The sequence below is a fragment of the Dermochelys coriacea genome, chromosome 11 (assembly GCF_009764565.3).
Source record: "Dermochelys coriacea isolate rDerCor1 chromosome 11, rDerCor1.pri.v4, whole genome shotgun sequence".
Classification (NCBI taxonomy): domain Eukaryota; kingdom Metazoa; phylum Chordata; order Testudines; family Dermochelyidae; genus Dermochelys; species Dermochelys coriacea.
Genome location: NC_050078.2, coordinates 46,048,782 through 46,068,694, shown reverse-complemented (window position 1 = coordinate 46,068,694; position 19,913 = coordinate 46,048,782). Strand labels below are relative to the sequence as shown.

The following is a 19,913-nucleotide window of genomic DNA, read 5'->3' as shown; positions in this document are numbered from 1 at the left end:
TACTTGTGGCACCTTAGAGACTAACAAATTTATTAGAGCATAAGCTTTCGTGAGCTGTAGCTCACGAAAGCTTATGCTCTAATAAATTTGTTAGTCTCTAAGGTGCCACAAGTACTCCTTTTCATTTCTCCATTGACTCAGCACCTTATGGACTGGTATCAGTTGCTGCATGATATGCTGTAGCAGTCTGGCTGAGATAGCTCTTAGAAATCTCTGTGAAGTTTTACCTTTAAAAATTTTATTCAGTACATTTTTTATGTCATTCCACTTCCATAAATGTTTTAAGAATCTTTGCAGAGCTCTTTCAAACAAGTAAAACATTAGTCTGTATCAAAGTCTATTTGCTTTAAGATATTGCACTTTAAAGTCTACATATTTTAAAATAATGTTTTTAAAAGTAGTTTCTTTTATTAAACAATCCTTCAGGAATCCTCTTGCTTCTTTCTAAAACCTTGAATCAGCAGCATTCTTCAGCCAGTTAAAGCCAATGGGACTGTTCCCCTGTATAAAGCTAAGTATGTGTGTGTTTGCAGGATCAGGGCCTAAGTTTGGTGAGCATTGTATAAACATGCAATTTAGTTAGTTAATTTTCCATTTAACAAATATATACCTCTCCATTCCCATTATATTATTATTTTTTTCCTTTTGTGCACATGTTAAATGGGAAATTAATTCTGTTGGAAGTTCTCCACGTGAGAAACACAATAGAAGAGATCATAATAGACCTAATACACTGTTTTTGAATATTTTGAATATAATGGTGTTGCACAGCAAACAAAATGTACAAGCAAAAATTGAGAACAGTGGGAATACTCACTGTATTAGTCTGGGAGCATAATGTAGTAACTGAGAACAGAATTTGGCCTGTGTAGTCTGTATTATTGATTATAATGGATGAATTGAAAGAACTTTAAGATCCCAGTCTAAATTTACAGGACTTGGAGAAAAAAGTCAGATCTCTCTGCTTGATACATTAGATATAAAAGCCTATCAAAAGGAAAACAGCATGGAATGCTACAACACTATTTGTAGTCAGTTTTCAGAATCACTATTTCAGATAAAAGGGGACAGGATTTGGTTAGAGCTGGTCAGAAATTTTCTGGCAAAATGGTATTTGCGGGGAATATACCAGTTTCAACAAAACTTTCATCAGGAAAATTTTCTCAGGTTGAGGATGGAATTTCTGATCAAAACCAAAAAGAGAGAGACCCAGCTAAGAATAACCAATAGCCCAGTGGTTAGGACCCTCACCTGGGGGATAGAGGTTTGAGCCTATAGCCTGAATCAGGCAGTGGGTCTCTCTCAATCTATCCTTTTGAAGCTGTTCTGCTTTGTATAGCTAATTCAATGTTCACTGGAGCATGAACTTGAAGATGCATCACCCAGATCCCATTAGTGATTGTCCTAACCACTGGGCTATAGCGTAAGTCTTTTTCTCACTAGCCCAATGCATATTTAATTATGCAAAGGGTGCCAACAGAGGAGACTGAGGGTATGTCTACACTACGAAATTAGGTCGAATTTATAGAAGTCGGTTTTGCAGAAAGCATTTTTATACAGTCGATTGGGTGTGTCCCCACACAAATGCTCTAAGTGCATGTAGTCAGCAAACTGTGTCCACAGTACCAAGGCAACCGTCGACTTCTGGAGCTTTGCACTGTGGGTAGCTATCCCACAGTTCCCGCAGTCTCCGCCGCCCATTTGAATTCTGGGTAGAAATCGCAGTGCCTGATGGGGCTAAAACATTGTCGCGGGTGGTTCTGGGTACATATCGTCAGGCCCCCGTTCCCTCCCTCCCTCCGTAAAAGCAAGGGCAGACAATCGTTTTGCGCCTTTTTTCTTGAGTTACCTGTGCAGACGACATACCACGGCAAGCATGGAGCCTGCTCAGCCAACCGTCACCATATGTCTCCTGGGTGCTGGCAGACGTGATACTGCATTGCTACACAGCAGCAGTTTATTGCCTTTTGGCAGCAGACTGTGCAGTTTGACTGGTAGCCGTCGTCGACGTAGTCCTGGGTGCTCTTTTAACCGGGCGCCTGGGCAAACATGGGAGTGACTCAGCCAGGTCATTTCCCTTGTTTCGTCTCATGGCAATGGAGTCCTACCGGCAGTGCACTGACTTTTAATCTGCAGCCAGCCGAAGATGATGGCCAGCAGTCATACTGCACCATCTTCCGCCGAGCACCCAGGAGGTGACGATGGCTAGCGGTCGTACTGCACAGTCTGCTGCCACGAGATGTATAAAGATAGATGAAGTGGCTCAAAACAAGAAATAGACTAGATTTGTTTTGTATTCATTTTCTCCTCCCTTCCTCCCTCTGTGAAATCAACGACCTGCTAAACCCAGTTTTGAGTTCTATCCTTGAGGTTTTGAGTTCTATCCTTGAGGCGGCCATTCATCTTCTCGCAAAGCCACCCCCTTTGTTGATTTTAATTCCCTGTAAGCCAACCCTGTAAGCCATGTCGTCAGTCGCCCCTCCCTCCGTCAGGACAACAGCAGACGATCGTTCCGTGCCTTTTTTCTGTGCAGACGCCATACCACGGCAAGCATGGAGCCCGCTCAGATCACTTTGACAATTAGGAGCACCACACGCATTATCCAGCAGTATATGCAGCACCAGAACCTGGAAAAGTGAAACCGGGCAAGTAGGCGACGTCAGCGCGGTTACAAGAGTGATGAGGACATGGACACAGACTTCTCTCAAAGCACGTGCCCTGGCAATGTGGGCATCATGGTGCTAATGGGGCAGGCTCATGAGGTGGAACGCCGGTTCTGGGCCTGGGAAACAAGCACAGACTGGTGGGACTGCATAGTGTTGCAGGTCTGGGACGATTCCCAGTGGCTGCGAAACTTTCGCATGCGTAAGGGCACTTTCATGGAACTTTGTGACTTGCTTTCCCCTGCCCTGAGGCGCAAGAATACCAAGATGAGAGCAGCCCTCACAGTTGAGAAGTGAGTGGCAATAGCCCTGAGGAAACTTGCAACGCCAGACAGCTACCAGTCAGTCGGGAATCAATTTGGAGTGGGCAAATGTACTGTGGGGGCTGCTGTGATGCAAGTAGCCAACGCAATCAAAGATCTGCTGATATCAAGGGTAGTGACCCTGGGAAATGTGCAGGTCATAGTGGATGGCTTTGCTGCAATGGGATTCCCTAACTGTGGTGGGGCCATAGACGGAACCCATATCCCTATCTTGGCACCGGAGCACCAAGCCAGCGAGTACATAAACCGCAAGGGGTACTTTTCAATAGTGCTGCAAGAACTGGTGGATCACAAGGGATGTTTCACCAACATCAACGTGGGATGGCCGGGAAAGGTACATGATGCTCGCATCTTCAAGGATTCTGGTCTGTTTCAAAAGCTGCAGGAAGGGACTTTCTTCCCAGACCAGAAAATTACTGTTGGGGATGTTGAAATGCCTATAGTTATCCTTGGGGACCCAGCCTACCCCTTAATGCCATGGCTCATGAAGCCATACATAGGCAACCTGGAGAGTAGTCAGGAGCTGTTCAACTACAGGCTGAGCAAGTGCAGAATGGTGGTAGAATGTGCATTTCGACGTTTAAAAGCACTCTGGCGCAGTTTACTGACTCAGTTAGACCTCAGCGAAACCAATATTCCCACTGTTATTACTGCTGGCTGTGCACTCCACAATATCTGTGAGAGTAAGGGGGAGACGTTTATGGCGGCGGGGTGGGAGGTTGAGGCAAATCACCTGGCTGCTGGTTACGCACAGCCAGACACCAGGGCGGTTAGAAGACCACAGGAGGGTGCGGTGTGCATCAGAGAAGCTTTGAAAACCAGTTTCATGACTTGCCAGGCTACGGTGTGAAAGTTCTGTTTTTCTCTTTGATGAAACCCCCCGCCCCTTGGTTCACTCTACTTCCCTGTAAGCTAACCACCCTCCCCACCTCCCTTCGATCACCGCTTGCAGAGGCAATAAAGTCATTGTTGCTTCACATTCATGCATTCTTTATTAATTCATCACACAAATAGGGAGATAATTACCAAGGTAGCCCAGGAGGGGTGGTGGAAGAGGGAAGCACAAGGCCACATAGCACTTTAAAAGTTTAAAACTTATTGAATGCCAGCCTTCTGTTACTTGAGAAATCCTCTGGGGTGGAGTGGCTGGGTGACCAGAGGCCCCCCCCACCACGTTCTTGGGCGTCTGGGTGAGGCGGCTATGGAACTTGGGGAGGAGGGCGGTTGGTCACACAGAGGCTGTAGCAGCAGTCTGTGCTCCTGCTGTCTTTCCTGCAGCTCAACCATACGCTGGAGCATATTAGTTTGATCCTCCAGCAGCCGCAGCATTGAATCCTGCCTCCTCTCATCACGCTGCCACCACCTTTCAGCTTCAGCCCTCTCTTCAGCCCACCACCTCTCCTCCCAGTCATTTTGTGCTTTCCTGCACTCTGACATTGTCTGCCTCCACGCATTCATATGTGCTCTGTCCGTGGGGGAGGACAGCTTGAGCTCAGAGAACATTTCATCGCGAGTGCGTTTTTTTCACCTTCTAATCTTCGCTAGCCTCTGGGAAGGAGAAGATCCTGTGATCCTTGAAACACATGCAGCTGGTGAAGAAAAAAAGGGACAGTGGTATTTAAAAGATACATTTTATAGAACAATGGGTACACTCTTTCATGGTAAACCTTGCTGTTAACATTACATACATAGCACATGTGCTTTTGTTACAAGGTCGCATTTTGCCTATCCCCATCGCGTTGCTAAAAGCGGGGAACATTTCTGTTCAGCCATAGGCAAACAGCCCAGCAGGAACGGGCACCTCTGAATGTCCCCTTAAGAAAAGCACCCTATTTCAACCAGGTGACCATGAATGACATCACTCTCCTGAGGATAACACAGAGAGATAAAGAACGGATGTTGTTTGAACACCAGCAAACATACACTGCAATGCTTTGTTCTACAATGATTCCCGAGTACGTGCTACTGGCCTGGAGTGGTAAAGTGTCCTACCATGGTGGATGGAATAAGGCTGCCCTCCCCAGAAACCTTTTGCAAAGGCTTTGGGAGTATATCCAGGAGAGCCACGAATGCCAGGGCAAATTAATCATTAAACATGCTGGCTTTTAAACCTTGTATAGTATTTTAAAAGGTACACTCACCAGAGGTCCCTTTTCCGCCTGGCGGGACCGGGAGGCAGCCTTGGGTGGGTTCGGGGGGGGTACTGGCTCCAGGTCCAGGGTGAGAAACAGTTCCTGGCTGTCGGGAAAACCAGTTTCTCCGCTTGTTTGCTGTGAACTATCTTCAATCTCATCATCATTGTCTTCCTCGTCTCCAAAACCTGCTTCCGTATTGCCTCCATCTCCATTGAAGGAGTCAAACAACACAGCTGGGGTAGTGGTGTCTGAACCCCCTAAAATGGCATGCAGCTCATCATAGAAGTGGCATGTTTGGGGCTCTGACCCGGAGCGGCCATTGGCCTCTCTGGTTTTTTGGTAGGCTTGCCTCAGCTCCTTAAGTTTCACGTGGCACTGCTTCAGGTCGCTGTTATGGCCTCTGTCCTTCATGCCCTGGGAGATTTTCACAAATGTTTTAGCATTTTGAAAACTGGAACGTAGTTCTGATAACACAGATTCCTCTCCCCATACAACGATCAGATCCCGTACCTCCTGTTCGGTCCATGCTGGAGCTCTTTTGCGATTCTGGGACTCCATCATGGTCACCTCTGCTAATGAGTTCTGCATGGTCACCTGCAGCTTGCCATGCTGGCCAAACAGGAAATTGAAATTCAAAAGTTCGCGGGCCTTTTCCTGTCTACCTGGTCAGTGCATCTGAGTTGACAGTGCTGTCCAGAACGGTCACAATGGAGCACTCTGGGATAGCTCCTGGAGGCCAATACCATCTAATTGCATCCACAGTACCCCAAATTCGACCCAGCAAAACCGATTTCAGTGCTAATCCCTTTGTCGGGGATGAAGTAAGGAAATCGATTTTAAGAGCCCTTTAAGTTGAAAAAAAGGGCTTCGTCATGTGGACGGGTGCAGGTTTACATCGATTTAACGCTGCTAAATTCGACCTCAACGCCTAGTGTAGACCAGGGCTGAGACTGACTAGAACCTGGTGGTTAGGGCACTGACCTGGTACGTGGGAGGATGACAGAGTAGGGATTTGAACCCGGGCCTCCCACATGCCAGATGAATGTCCTGAACACCAGCTATTGTCTCTCACTGTCTGTTGTTGGAGTTGTTCACTTTATATAAATAAGCTGTAGCTCACGAAAGCTTATGCTCTAATAAATTTGTTAGTCTCTAAGGTGCCACAAGTACTCCTTTTCTTTTTATAAATAATGAAACATTCATCACACCAGAGAAAGAGACTGAGTAAATAGCCCAATGTTCAGGCACTCATGTAGGAGACTAGGCCTGTTTCAGACCAGGGACTGGAACTTGGGTGTCTGACATCTCAGCTATTGGTTATTCTAGGGATGGGTGCACGCTCTCATTTTTAACAATAAAAAGAAGAATAAGAAATGTCTTGCTTTTATCCCAGTGTGGAACAGGAAAATGTTTGAAATCTCAAATATTTTCACAGGATGGAAAAAAATGTTTCCCACCCAGTAAATTTGGTCTTTCCGTGTGGAACTTAGTTAACGACTCTGTTGGTAATGAATTTGCTAGAACAGAGTTTAGATCTTAGACTGGTACTTGCATTGATTCTACAGCGCTAACATAAGTAAAAAGTAGTAAAAACTTAGTTTTGCTACTAAAGGCAGCTTGTGACTCAATACACAGTGCAGTAACATCTCTTGGGTAAACATAAAATCTCTTGGATCACTTTCTGTAGTACTGCACTAAGCGTTTGCTTCATAATTGTCACTACAACCTAATCCTGGAATCATGTCCTCGATCCTAGTGTTAGAGCAATTACACTTTTTTTTCTGCTTTGTTAACTGAGTTTCTTCTGAGGTTGCACAACTATAAAATATCTACCAGCAGAGACTATTTCCCTGGTACACTAAAGCCAATTATGAGCATTTTGGACTTGGCACATTTCTATTTATCTAATAATATTTGGGCATTAACGTAATCTTTTCTTGCCTGTGTTTGCTGTCTTTTTTAAATCATTGTGCCCCATTTGCTCCTTGTTTGTGGAATAGAAACATCTACTTGTGTAATGGGAAAATAGAGAATATGAATAATAATACCAACTTCCTGATATGGAAAATTTATGTTTGCCTTGTTTCTCAAAATAAGAGTTCAGTAGGACTTAACTCTTGTCTATACCCTGGATGAATTTTAAACACAAAAAACATAGGATTTGTAATAAATTTGGGTCTATGTTCCATACATTTTTTATGAGTGTGTCAAAGGTCCAGTAATACATGGGGTTCTAAAATACTTCCATCTGTATTGCTCAAGCCACTTTGCCACCAAGCTGAGACTTAGAATCACACTGGTCTGATTATTTCTAGAAAACGAATTCTGCTTTTAAACTCAAAATCTGATCCTGCTCTCATGTACTCCCACATAACTCTGTACACTTCAGCAGGGTTACACCTGTTTATTCCTTTGTGTACTCTAAATGAGATCAGAATCAGGCCCTAAATTAAGTTAGTGGTGTTCATTTTTGAGAAAATATTGAGTGTCCATCTAATATATTTGCTTTGTATCAAATAAATGGATATTATACATAGAAATACTGAAAAAGGTTGTGTTTCATTTGGCAGGCATTTGATGTTCTTGGAGGTACTGAAGCTTACCTTAAGCTCCTTAACTCAGAGGGTTTAAGTTTGCCTATCTTGGCAAAGAAGCACGAGGAATTACAGGATGAAATTAAAGACTGCACAGCTGATGCTTTGCAGAAGGGAAAAGCCTTAGTTAGTAAAGGAGATTCCCACAGGTGAGTAAAGAGTGCTCTATTTCTCCATATTTTCCAACTGTTTCAGATCTTCCATTAACCTGATCGAGGATAAAAACTCATTTAGGACCAGTCTGTGCCCAATAACTCTTTGTGTATGGGGCTAGGCCTCAGTGGCATGACTGAGTCTGCAAAATTTGTCATTATTATTTTTCACTAATACCCTTTGAACAGATTGCTCTGTCTCCTGTCACAAGTTTTTTTTTAGAACTGTGTACATTATAACATAAATTATATACGTCATATGCTATATTAGTGCACGTGGCTGCAGTTATGTCAGGGAAATATTTAGGAAAAGACAGTCTGGTCAAGATAAAATAAAATAAAATGTCAACAGATGGTCATTTTTACAACCTGAATGCACATTTTAAGACCGTTTAAAGCCTACCTGTATATTAAATTTAATAATTAATAACTTAATATAACAGATGAACATAATACATATTAAGCTAAATGTAAGAATATGCTTCTTAGTGACCTTCATTTATTAATAAAATAGCCTTTCTTTTTCCATATCTATTGTTAATAGTAAGAATGGTGTAACTCTATGGACCTGAGTGGAGTTACTCCTGATTTACACCAGTTAACTTGGATCAAAATCAGGCTGATTGTCTCCTATTCTTCACAACTCGGTAGGAGATTGATGTAATGCTAATTAGTCATTCCAGGGCTGTAGAAAGCTTTGCTTCAGTGGGGGACTTCAAAATCTATGTAGGAACTCTCTTCTCTTCAGGATCCTGTGCTATCACTTACAAACAAACAAAAAACCCTAGCAACATTGCATGCACTATTTCAGAGCAGCAGCCGTGTTCGTCTGTATCCGCAAAAAGAAAAGGGGTACTCGTGGCACCTTAGAGACTAACAAATTTATTTGAGCATAAGCTTTCACGAGCTACAGCTCACTTCATCAGAGGCATGCAGTGACTTTCACCCAAAGGGGGCCCTCTAGTCCTACTGCATTCTATGAGTAGCTCCCACTGGAGTTATTTCAAGCTTTGAGCCAGGCCAAGAGGACCTATAATAAGTTCAGTGACTTTACCCATAACACACGCAGCTGGTTGTATTGTTCTTGCTGCTGCTTTAACACCTACTGGTATTTAAACAGATAAGCAGAATAGGAGAGAGAATTTTCCTCGGCTTGCTTTCATTTAATTGGTTTCCTTAAGCCAGCAGCAATCACAGACCACAGTGGCAGCAGATACAATGCAAACTGTATTCCACATTGCATGGTTATCTAACACAGCATTGATCGATGGTATGGAGTCTGCAGACCTTGTGAGAATGGATCCATAAAAAATCACTGCAGCCATTAACTCTCTCTCTCTTTTTTAACCATACTCGCTCTTTTTTAACCATACTCGCTCTGTTTGAGGACTCTGCTTCAGACTAGAAGCCTATGTCACAGTACTGGGATATTGAAACCCCAGGGCAAGTCAAGAAGGAAAGTGACAAATTGACATGAAGTAATTGTGTTAGACGTTTGTGGTGAAATTAAATAAAAATCCCCCTGTTTAGGCAACACTGATAGCAGCAGTGCTAATATGTTGTGCTGTTTGCTGTAGGCATGTACCCTTGCTGAAAGAAGAAAAACTCTTTTCCAGTGACCTCTAGTTAAAATTTCTCATACCCAAGTTAACTATCCTTTACAGTATTAATACTTTAGTTTTTGTCAGGTTTCAGAGTAGCAGCCATGTTAGTCTGTATTCGCAAAAAGAAAAGGAGTACTTGTGGCACCTTAGAGACTAACAAATTTATTTGAGTATAAGCTTTCGTGAGCTACAGCTCACTTCATCGGATGCATTCCGATGAAGTGAGCTGTAGCTCACGAAAGCTTATGCTCAAATAAATTTTTTAGTCTCTAAGGTGCCACAAGTACTCCTTTTCTTTTAATTTTTGAGTATACAAAGTTGTGCTAGACATTTTACAAACAAATAAGAAGTGGTTCCTGCCTAGAAGACCTTATGATTTAAGTATGATAAAACACAACAACTGAGAGTAACAAACAATGTGTGTAATGAAGGTTAAAGCAACAGAGTCACAAGGTCACTCAATAATTATACATGTCTTAATAGTTTAACAAAATATGTACATTTTGAATATTGAAATTTTCCATACCCTAGCTTTTAAACAAAAACAGACACCTCCCACTTCCCCAAGAAAGAAAACAAAAAACACACGTCTTCCGGTTTTCCACCTTCCCCTGCTGATTTCCCTTCAATCCTGACAAGTTCACTCACTGCCTAGTTTTAACCTTCCCCTACACTGAGTCAGCCTTTATTTATGTTCTATCATCGTCCATTATCTGAGACCAAAGTGATCAAATCCAGGTGCCAGAATTAGACTCTTAAATCAACATTTGGGCACCTAAATGAAAGTAGCTTGGTTTTCAAAGGGCTGAGTACCTGAAGCGTCCATAGATTTCAGTGAGTGCTGCAGGTGCTTAATGCCTCTTAAAAGAGAGCAACTTTTATATAGATGCCCAAATATGGGTTTGGGACTTAATTTTTTAGGCATCCAGGTTTGGAAATGTTGCTCTAATCCACTAGCTTTCTTCTTTCATCTTCCCGAACATACACTCCAAAGAACAGCTGTCAGAGTCAGGAACTGATGACATCAGAGGGGCGCACAGAAGGAGCCACCTTTATAGTGCTCCTAGCAGCCAGTCCTGACATGTGTCATCTTCAAGATAAGTCACTGCCCCCAGAAATATTTTGAGCTCTAGCTAACATGGTGCTTCTGAAAGGAGAGCAGGGAAATCTTCCCTCTTGGTCATTATGAAACCAATGTGCTGTTGGAGGTGCAATCTTTCAAATGAGACATAAAGCTGAGTTCTGACTACTTATCTTAGGAGACTGGCTAGCACTTAGATCACCTAGGACAGGACAGTTTCTATGAGTAGCTAAGGGCCTATAGGAGTGCTGTGTCAGGAAAAGGGAGAGATTTTTGGTGGGATTATGTTTGCAAAAAGTAGGTGATGAGTGCTTCTCCCCACCCACTTGAGATAAGATTCTTTAGTTACTTGGTGTTCAGCAGAGAGAAGGATTTGGAGATGGAAGGGGTCTTAGTTGTGACAGGTGAGTGAGAAGACTTAGGGGGAGCCAAGGTTAGAATACTGCAGGGAACAGGAGAGACAGCAGCTGAGCTCACCTGGCTTCCATCATTTGCCTTAGAATCTTGAAGACATGTACTCTTGTCTTTATGGTATGGACTTTAAAGGTTTCATGGCACTTTCAACAAGTGTTCAAGGTGATAGCCCCAAAGTTCAACTTGTGTAATTATATTCCTTCTTAAATTCACTCTACAACTTCAACTGGATATACAGTATTCTTCCTATTTTCCTCTCTCGGGCTGTTGTAGAGTGTGTCTGTCCTGTGTTAAACAGCAGTTACTACATTTCAGTCTAGAGATGAAATGCTTTACTGTGGTGAGTGAAATGATCCCTGTACAGGGCATATCATTTTCAAAGTGTTTTTGAATCTTCAGTATGAGAGTCCTAGGTGAAATCCTAGCCCCAGGGAAGTCCATGGGAATTTTGCCATTAGAGTCAATGGGGCCTGGATTTCACCTCTCTAGTCCTGGATACAGCCAAACTTAATACAATATACGAAGAAACCAGGTTTTCTAAAATAAAACATTGGGAGTCAAGAACCAGAGAGTAGAAGGAGGGAAGGAAATTTTAATTTCCCATCAGAAAGACAGTAAAAATATAGGTCCAGTTAGGGAAGGAAATATAAAAGAATAACCAATGCAAGAGGAGAAACAAAGAGACAGTGTTTTTACAGAAACATATATGGGAATCTCTGTTAGGACTCGGTGCAGCATGTGGGTATTGAAGAAGTTTAGTCGTATGTTTAAGTGGTTGCTTTGTTATACAAAGGAAAAGAAAGGTGTATTCTGCTGATGTAATAGATAGTTAGCACTTTACTCCACAACTAGTGTAACTCATTTCAATGTGGTTATTTGTGGAGTAAGATTAGAGCAGTGGGAATAATCAATTTTTTGGTTTGCTGGCTGAATGGAAAAATTTTAAAAAATTGGCTTCAGATCAACCCAAAACAAACAAACAAATGAATTCTGTTTCTCGGTGAAACAAAATAAAGGAAAAATCATTAGGGGTTGAACAAAATGTTTCATTTCAGTTTGGGAGCATTTTAAACTGCTTTTTATTAAAAATCAAAGAAAAATTAGAAATGCCATTCATAACACTGGAAGAGAGAAGCCCCTTCCAACCCCCCCCCCCCACACACATACACCCTATAACCAGAGCACTTAGCTGGAAGGTAATAAACCCAGGTTCTAAGCCCCACTTTGCCTGAGTCAGAGCAGGGATTTGAACTCAGGTCTTCCATGCTGCAGGTGAGTGCCCTAAATGCCAGGTTTTGGGGTATTCCTACACCTCTAGTTTTGTGAATGGTGCATAATCCCCTGGTGAATTGAGTTTGTAAGATTTTTTTCTTGTCTTATTTGGTAAATTTGTGTCAAACTCACAAATAGTTTCAGCCAACCCAATACTGCATATTTCAGTGAACAATGTATTCATCTATAAAATGTTGCTTTGCTGTAAAGTACTATTCAGCATGAGTAAAGTATCAGATGTTGACCCAGAAATGTGATATCCAAAAGGCTGTGACTGGCTACTGATAGTTGAAATGGTCTAAATTTATGTATGTGGTAGAAGAAGGCAGGGAAAATTAGGGGAAGAACTAAAATAGTCTCTAAGGTGCCACAAGGACTCCTCTTCTTTTTGCGGATACAGACAAACACGGCTGCTTCTCTGAAACAGTGAATAGCTTCATCCTCATAGTTTCATTATCATTATTTATAGAAAAGCCAAAAATGTGCTCGGCTCTTTACATACGTAGGTGTAGGGTGGTTTCCTGCCTTGAATAGTTTACAAAATAGAGCCCAATTCTGCCACCCTTATGCAGATTAGCAGTTTATTTCAAGAGAAGTGCTATTGATTTCACTGGGTCTATCTGTGTGAGTAAGAACCAGTCACACCAGATTTGTAGGACTGGGACTTTAGTCAGGTAATGGGGTTAGTCCTAACTAGTTCTTAAAACTGTTGATAGCACATAATATTCCTAGTCTGCTAAAAGTTGATCAGAATAAATGAATGAGTGCAAAAAGATACATATTAGAAGATGTGTAGACTTTGAAAAGAGACCATGGTGGGCAGTTCTTCATTATATTCTCACTACTACTACACTCAAATAAATTAAAAAATCCAATTCAGATTTTTGTTTCAAATGAGACTATTGGTAGAACATAATTACTGATTTCATGTGAGTTTCCATTTTTGAAATTAAAGCCTGTTGAAGATACAGTTGCACTGTAGAAAATGCATTTTATATTAACCCAGAATTTCTTCGATTTCTTCAATCAATTGATTTGTCTATTAAGAAAACCCTCATTATCATTCTGGCCAGTCTGCTTGCCTATCAGTAGTTTAAGATTTGCACTCATTTCATTGCTGATTAAACTCATTTTCACCATGTCATAAATTAATTATTTGTATTAAAGGTATGCAGAATCAGTAGTACTTTCCAAGATTTTATTAAGTTCTAAGTAACCATCTACAAAATGTATAACCTTAATCTCTTTTAGTGTTTGAAGGAGCTGCACTGATAAATTCAAAGGAATATCTCTTCTTTAAGAAATGTTGAAACAGAGGGACAACTTTTTATAAATTTAAGGTTGCACTGAAAAGTAAAAAAGAAAAGGAGTACTTGTGGCACCTTAGAAAGCTTATGCTCAAATAAATTTGTTAGTCTCTAAGGTGCCACAAGTACTCCTTTTTTGCGAATACAAATTAACACGGCTGCTACTCTGAAAACTGAAAAGTAAGAGGTTACAGGTATGATGAGAAATTAATTTGCAAAATTCTAAACAACTTATTCCATAAATAATGTCCTTTTTGCGATCTTGGATTTTCTACGGGCCACATTTTCTCACCAGATTCAGTCTAATGCCATACTCCATGGCATTAGATAGGCATGGTTGATCGGGTATTGCTCAACTTCGGTCAGGAAGGCTGATCTTGGTCTTCTGAATCACTGGAACTGGCTATATCTAAATACTTCAATCAAGATAAATCAGCAGAGATTAAATTGACAAAGTTCAGACTTCAGAAGAATTTGTCTTCTAATTTTTGGATTTATTTATGTATTTATTTATCTTTGTCAGAGACAACTTCAATAATTAATTAATATGAGCATTAATTCTTCTTTATGTACCATCTTCAAATCCTAATACTATGTGATGACTTGTTTACAATTTGGAGAGAACTGCCTCAAGCGTTCATATTATTGCGAATTGGCACCCTGGTGCTTAAATGTTTCAGATTATAAAACAATCCGTGGTTTCTCAATTGATTTATTCTACAATTCTATTCAAACAGCATCTTTAAACAAATGTTATCTTAGAGCATGGAGGGAATGAAATGACAAGTTTTGTGCATTTACTGTAAAAAAATTGAAACATTTGGAGGCAAAGTGAAATATCCTTTAAAAATAGAAATCTAAGCCACTTGGTATGTCAGATATTTTCAGTTGTTCATGTTTCATTTCTCTCCCTTCTGCTCAGTTCCTCTAGGGCCAGAATCGAATACCCTTACTTGCATTGAGTAGTACCTTACTCCATAGGTAATGCAACTAAAGTCATTGGGATTAACAGTGCATTGAATATGAAATAATTTGTTAGGAAATGTCATTTCTCTGCTCTGCCCTGCTCCTTAAGAATTTTATCTGCATTATTACTGTTATGTTTTTTTAAGACTTGAGTTTTTAAAATCTTGCTAAATCATTTCTGATATGAAACTGAAGAGCTATTTTTATTCACCTACTGTCATCTTGCTGGTGCACAAGCCAGGAGAAGTATTAACAGCTGTATTGTTCCAATTTAGCTCTTGGATGACTGGAATTCAGGAAATGCTAGAATATGTTCAGAAAAAAGTGGATCAACTAATCAGACAGTGTCCTGCTTACAAAGAACTTGCTTTAAAGAAACAAGGGCTCACTACCTCACTAGAAGATTATCTAAAGAAGGTATATTATAAAAGGCATTCTCATTAATGTATTCATGCAGACTGCACTGAATTTCTGTACTAGAGCTGTTAGAACATTAGACTTCGCTTCTGGTTGAATAATACCAAATAATGTACTTAGCTGGTAGAGAGGATAGGTGAATTATACCTATGAAATGCTGAGTGCAGCTGTAGGCACCAGTATATTTAAATTCCTTGCTCTGAAAATGAAGCTGATTCTTAAAACACATTATACCTATTAAATAATAAATCATGAATTTGCTTTGATAATGAGCCCTTTGTTTTGGCAAAGATGAGCAGACTGTGACTTGCATGTAAGTTTCTTGTATTCTTTATATTTTATTCCATATTTTGTTTTGTCGACAATGAGAAAGGAGGTGAAGCAAACTTGGGGGACAACAGGAATGGGGATTGTGAACCACAGCACAGGTGATATGATTTCTTTGTGCTGACAAAGGAAAGTGTATCACATTCACAATAACAGCTCCTTTTACTCATTAAGGAACTGATCCTGAAAGGTACTGAAAGCCTTTGGGTGTCTTCAGCTCTCTCTGACCTCTGTTATTTTGCATTAGAGCTAGAATAGGCATATAGGGTTTCCCTGTGAGCCTATGTGCCTGTTCTACCTCTAATGCAATATAATATTTGTAGCAAAGACATCCCCAAGTGCAGACCAAAACTATTAAATCATATTTAATGATTCAATAATTATTCAATATGCAATTTGACATTTCATAATGTACACGTGATACTTACAGTGAACTATTCTGAATCAAATGGGAAGAAGTCAATTTGCTTTCCATGGATCCCTTTACACATGCACTTTCTATAAATGAGGTTTCAGGATATTGGAGTGTGATGAACCTTACTGCATACTTTAAATAATCTAGAAGAAAAGACTCTTCTGTTGGTTCTGCACAAAAGGCCTCACTAGGAAAATGTGAATCTAATTTTCAAATGAATTCTCTAAATGTAACTATTTTCAACTTCATGATTTTTAGCCCCACATTTTCATATGTGGTCTCTGATTCTGGGTGCCTCAGTTTTGGGCACCCTGCCTCAGACACCCAGAATTCAAGGACATTTTGAACATTTGAGCCAAAAGGTCTCAGCTTTCCTCACAGAATGCTTGCTACCCAGTGTCTCATCCTCACAAGTAAAACACTTCCCATTGCAACTTCCCATTAAAACCAAGCATTCTGAAGGATCTGGTGCTAAATTAGGCTCCCTTTGACACATACAGTTCCTGGACCAAATTCAGAAGCCACATTTTAAAATGGATGGTAGACATGAATTCACATTCCTAGCAGTGGCTATACCACTGCTATACCACATATAGAGTCATCTGAAGCTGCTCTTCATGACCTATCCTGTTGCCAGCATGCATGCACAACTCTTGTTGTCATTAAGGGAAGTTATGTGCACATATCTCCAGAAAAAAGACCTTTTAGATTGCTAGAGAAGTTTTAAAGATGCTTTATTTTTTTTAAATGGCCCAGTCTATAAAACAAACTTTTTTAAAACATGAGGTATCTTGAAAGTATTCAGTTAAAGGTAGTAAATTCTAGATTATAACATTGTGAAGCTTCAAACTTATTAAAATAACAATGCTGGACTAATTATAGTTAGAGAAAAACAATTTAGATAAAATGAGAGCAGGCATGAACCTTTGTCCCAAGTGCAAACCAGACCTTTTAATTAGATTTGAAATAGAATAATTTGGTTGGTTGGTTGGCTTTTTTGTTTTTGGCATCCTCTGTATTTCCTGAAATTAAAGTGGTACAATGCGAACAGCTATGTCTGTTCCTTCACTTTTTTCTATGCAAGTTTGTTTTTATAATGCCTAATGATGTAAATTAATATAATTATGTATATATTATATTTTTAACTAAAGGTATCATTGTCAATAAAAAAAATCAGTCCGATACTTGCAATCAGTATGGATCCTGGTTCTTGTTTGACTGAGTCGGAGAAAGTTTTGAATGAATACCTAGAACTGTCTAATCAAGCTAAGGTAAAAAACAAACAAACCACTTTTCATATGTTATTACTCTAAGTAATAGCTGGGGATGGGCATGTTTCCTTAGAAGGAAAATAGGTCTTCATTTTTATTAAATCTTATAGTCCATCAACAATAATATAACTAAAACTGCAAGCAGGTAATTCTTACAGTTAGGGTACTCTCCATTCTCATCTCAGCCCTATCTTTTTTTAGTATCATCCTATCCTCTGTTAGTATCTCAAGACCCAAACACAGTCAGATTTTTTTACCCTTGGAAGCGTCATGTTCTTGACTGATCCACCAACTTTTGGGATGTCAAAAATGACATGTTCAAGAATGTGGTCATCAAAAATTCCAGTTGTGAGATTCTCTCCCCCACTCAGGCTCCTTCATGCTGGGTAAAAGGGCTGGAACAGTATAAAAGCCCAGGTCCATGCACAGGTATTGTAGAGACAGCTGTAAGACTGCCTTCTAAGAATGCCACAGCATGAATCATTGCAGGGAGGATGTTGTAACCAGACAGGCCCCACAACATGCAAAAGGGCCTTAAAGCTACTTTAGCTCTCCCACCCCGCACCCCCACCTGCCCACTTTCTGCTAATCTGTTGGAATCTCACTCCAGCTTCATATTTCAAGGCTAAGCTGGGAGCTCTTTAAAAATGCAGCTATACGTATTCTCTTTGGAACTAGTCCCAATTTGAGTATATATCTGAAAACTCAGTATCTTTGTTGTTGTTTTTCCTTGTTGTCTTATACCAGTTTATATAATCCAATAATTTGATTTGTGTAGTAGCACTGAAACTAAAATTCACATACAAGCAATTCTGAAGAACACTCAGCAAGAATATAAAAATAACAGAAGCTTTGTAAGAGCCATTCTTTGTGGCAAATGAGCATGAAATAATTTTTGCCAACATTTCTGCTCAATTTGTGTAACGCTATTCTGACGCGGATATTTCCTTTGGCTGTTGTGATCTTTCTCTAGAAACCATATAATGTGCTTTGACTACAGTATCCTCGCCATGTACCCTTTCCTTCTATGGAATTTCACTGGGTATATAGCTTGCATTCTGGCTTAGCGTCAGAGATAAATATACCATGTGCTATGAATCCAAAAGACGGACTAAAGTATCCAAAGCTATCTTAGGCCTCTAGATATAGAAATATATGCATCAAATACTTTTCCTACAGTAGTTCATAGTTCTGATGCCATCCTCATAGGTGCAGTTTTGGATGATAACGTTATGCATGCAGGATAATAATTCCATAAATTCCCATTTTAAGGTATTTATGTATTTTTTGAGAAAATTGGGAACCAGAAATCATTTGAAAAACACATAAGCAAAAACCTCTGTCTTGTTTCCTGAAATGATTTACCATCATGTTTACCAGACTTTTCACATTTAAATGAAACCCTGGATCCTTTCAATACTAGGGCAGTAAATGCTAGCTAGGCTTTTCACTAGGACTGGATTTTATTCGTGACTATTCTTATGTGTTTTTGAGAACAAAGTGTTGCTGTCAAAGTCCTTTCTGGCAATTTATTCACTAGGTTACATGTGAAATCAAACCAACATCTAATTTCAGGAAGAGGTGTTTCAGATTTTATAGGACCCACTAGAAAAAGTAGGTGTTACGCTTGAGTAAAACATTTGTGCTTGCCCAGAGTTGTGAGCTAATACAGTAGAGCTGAAAAACAGAATCCTGGCTGATTCTACCAGTGTGGTGGTAATGTCCAGGAAATCTGCACAACCAACCCATAGTAAAATACTACTGGGTTTGGGGAGAGGAGACATTAAGCATACATGATATGCTGTTTGGCCCCTATTCTGATTTTGGGAGATTGCAGATTTGCACTGCATGGGAACTTACTGACCATGCTTTTGGTTGTGGATGAAATATCCCTTTCCTCTATCAGCGTTCCCAGGTGGAGAATTTCCCTTGCTTTTTTGTCAAGTAACTACACTGATTTTAAATATTCAGACACACATTTTTTCCATTTAAAATTATCAAATTTTATTATATTCAAGCTTTGTGTTTCGTTTCAAAACTGTCACAGGAGGGGGATGTTTAGCTTTTGCATTTAATGTACATTTTGAGTTGTTCTTTTGCTATGTTGGTGGGTGGGTTAAACAGAACCAATACTACCAGAAATTAACATTAGGATGTGAATTTTCACGAGCCCTTTCCAATCACCAAATTCTGTGTTCTATGCTTATGTCCTCATAGGAAACATCACATGAACTGGAAGCAGCTGTGAGAATTATTAATGAAGTGGAAGAATTTGAACCTGCAGAGGTGGCAGCTTTCTCTAGCAAAGCGGACCTTCTAAATGAAGAACTGGCAACACTTAACAAAAATATTAGTTCAAAACTAGATGTTCTAAAAGCTTATGTTGCATTTTTAAAGTCAGCGAAGGAGGTACAGATTCCCTACTGAATTACTGGACTTCACTCTGTAATTTTACATGATGGAGAGAGAACAAGGGTTTTGCCTAGCCTAAAATAGCATCTAGGGCTGCTATCCCAGGGAAGGCTGTGCAGGCCTCCTAGCTACACATCCTATAGGCTGCAGTCTATTCCAAATGAGGTAATTTTCCTCAGAAAGGGCCTCAGTTAAATCAGTGCAAGAACTTTGTGTAGTCCAACCCTCGTCAGTTAATTTACACAAGCATAAGGATGTGCATGCATGCATTTCTTGCACTGATTTAACTACATTGGTTTAAGACACCAATGTAGTTAAATCAGTGCAACCCCCCTCATGTGAATATCTTTTTAAAAGTGCTAACATTGGTACAGCTTGCCTCAGTAAATTAGCCAAAACCAAGCTATACTGATATAATTTCTTTAGATTAGTATAATTGTGTCCACACTAGGGTCTGGTTTTTCTACCAATGTAATTAAATTGGTAGGGAAAAAACAGTTTAGTTAAATTGGTGCAAAAATTGAATTAAAATGATGCAAGCATAAACCACCCCAGCTGAG

The 19,913-nt window shown here is 40.1% G+C and overlaps 1 protein-coding gene across 8 annotated transcripts in view; it reads left to right on the top strand.

Moving 5' to 3' along the window:
- Positions 1–19,913, top strand: part of CCDC141 (coiled-coil domain containing 141) — a 174,065-nt gene that overhangs the window by 87,363 nt on the left and 66,789 nt on the right. For all 8 annotated transcript variants that reach the window (XM_038422084.2, XM_043505412.1, XM_043505409.1 and 5 more), the window contains 4 exons: positions 7,692–7,864; positions 14,787–14,928; positions 16,822–16,941; positions 19,159–19,350. In XM_038422084.2, coding sequence (XP_038278012.1) covers positions 7,692–7,864; positions 14,787–14,928; positions 16,822–16,941; positions 19,159–19,350 — 627 coding nt within the window. The remainder of the gene's footprint in view (positions 1–7,691; positions 7,865–14,786; positions 14,929–16,821; positions 16,942–19,158; positions 19,351–19,913) is intronic.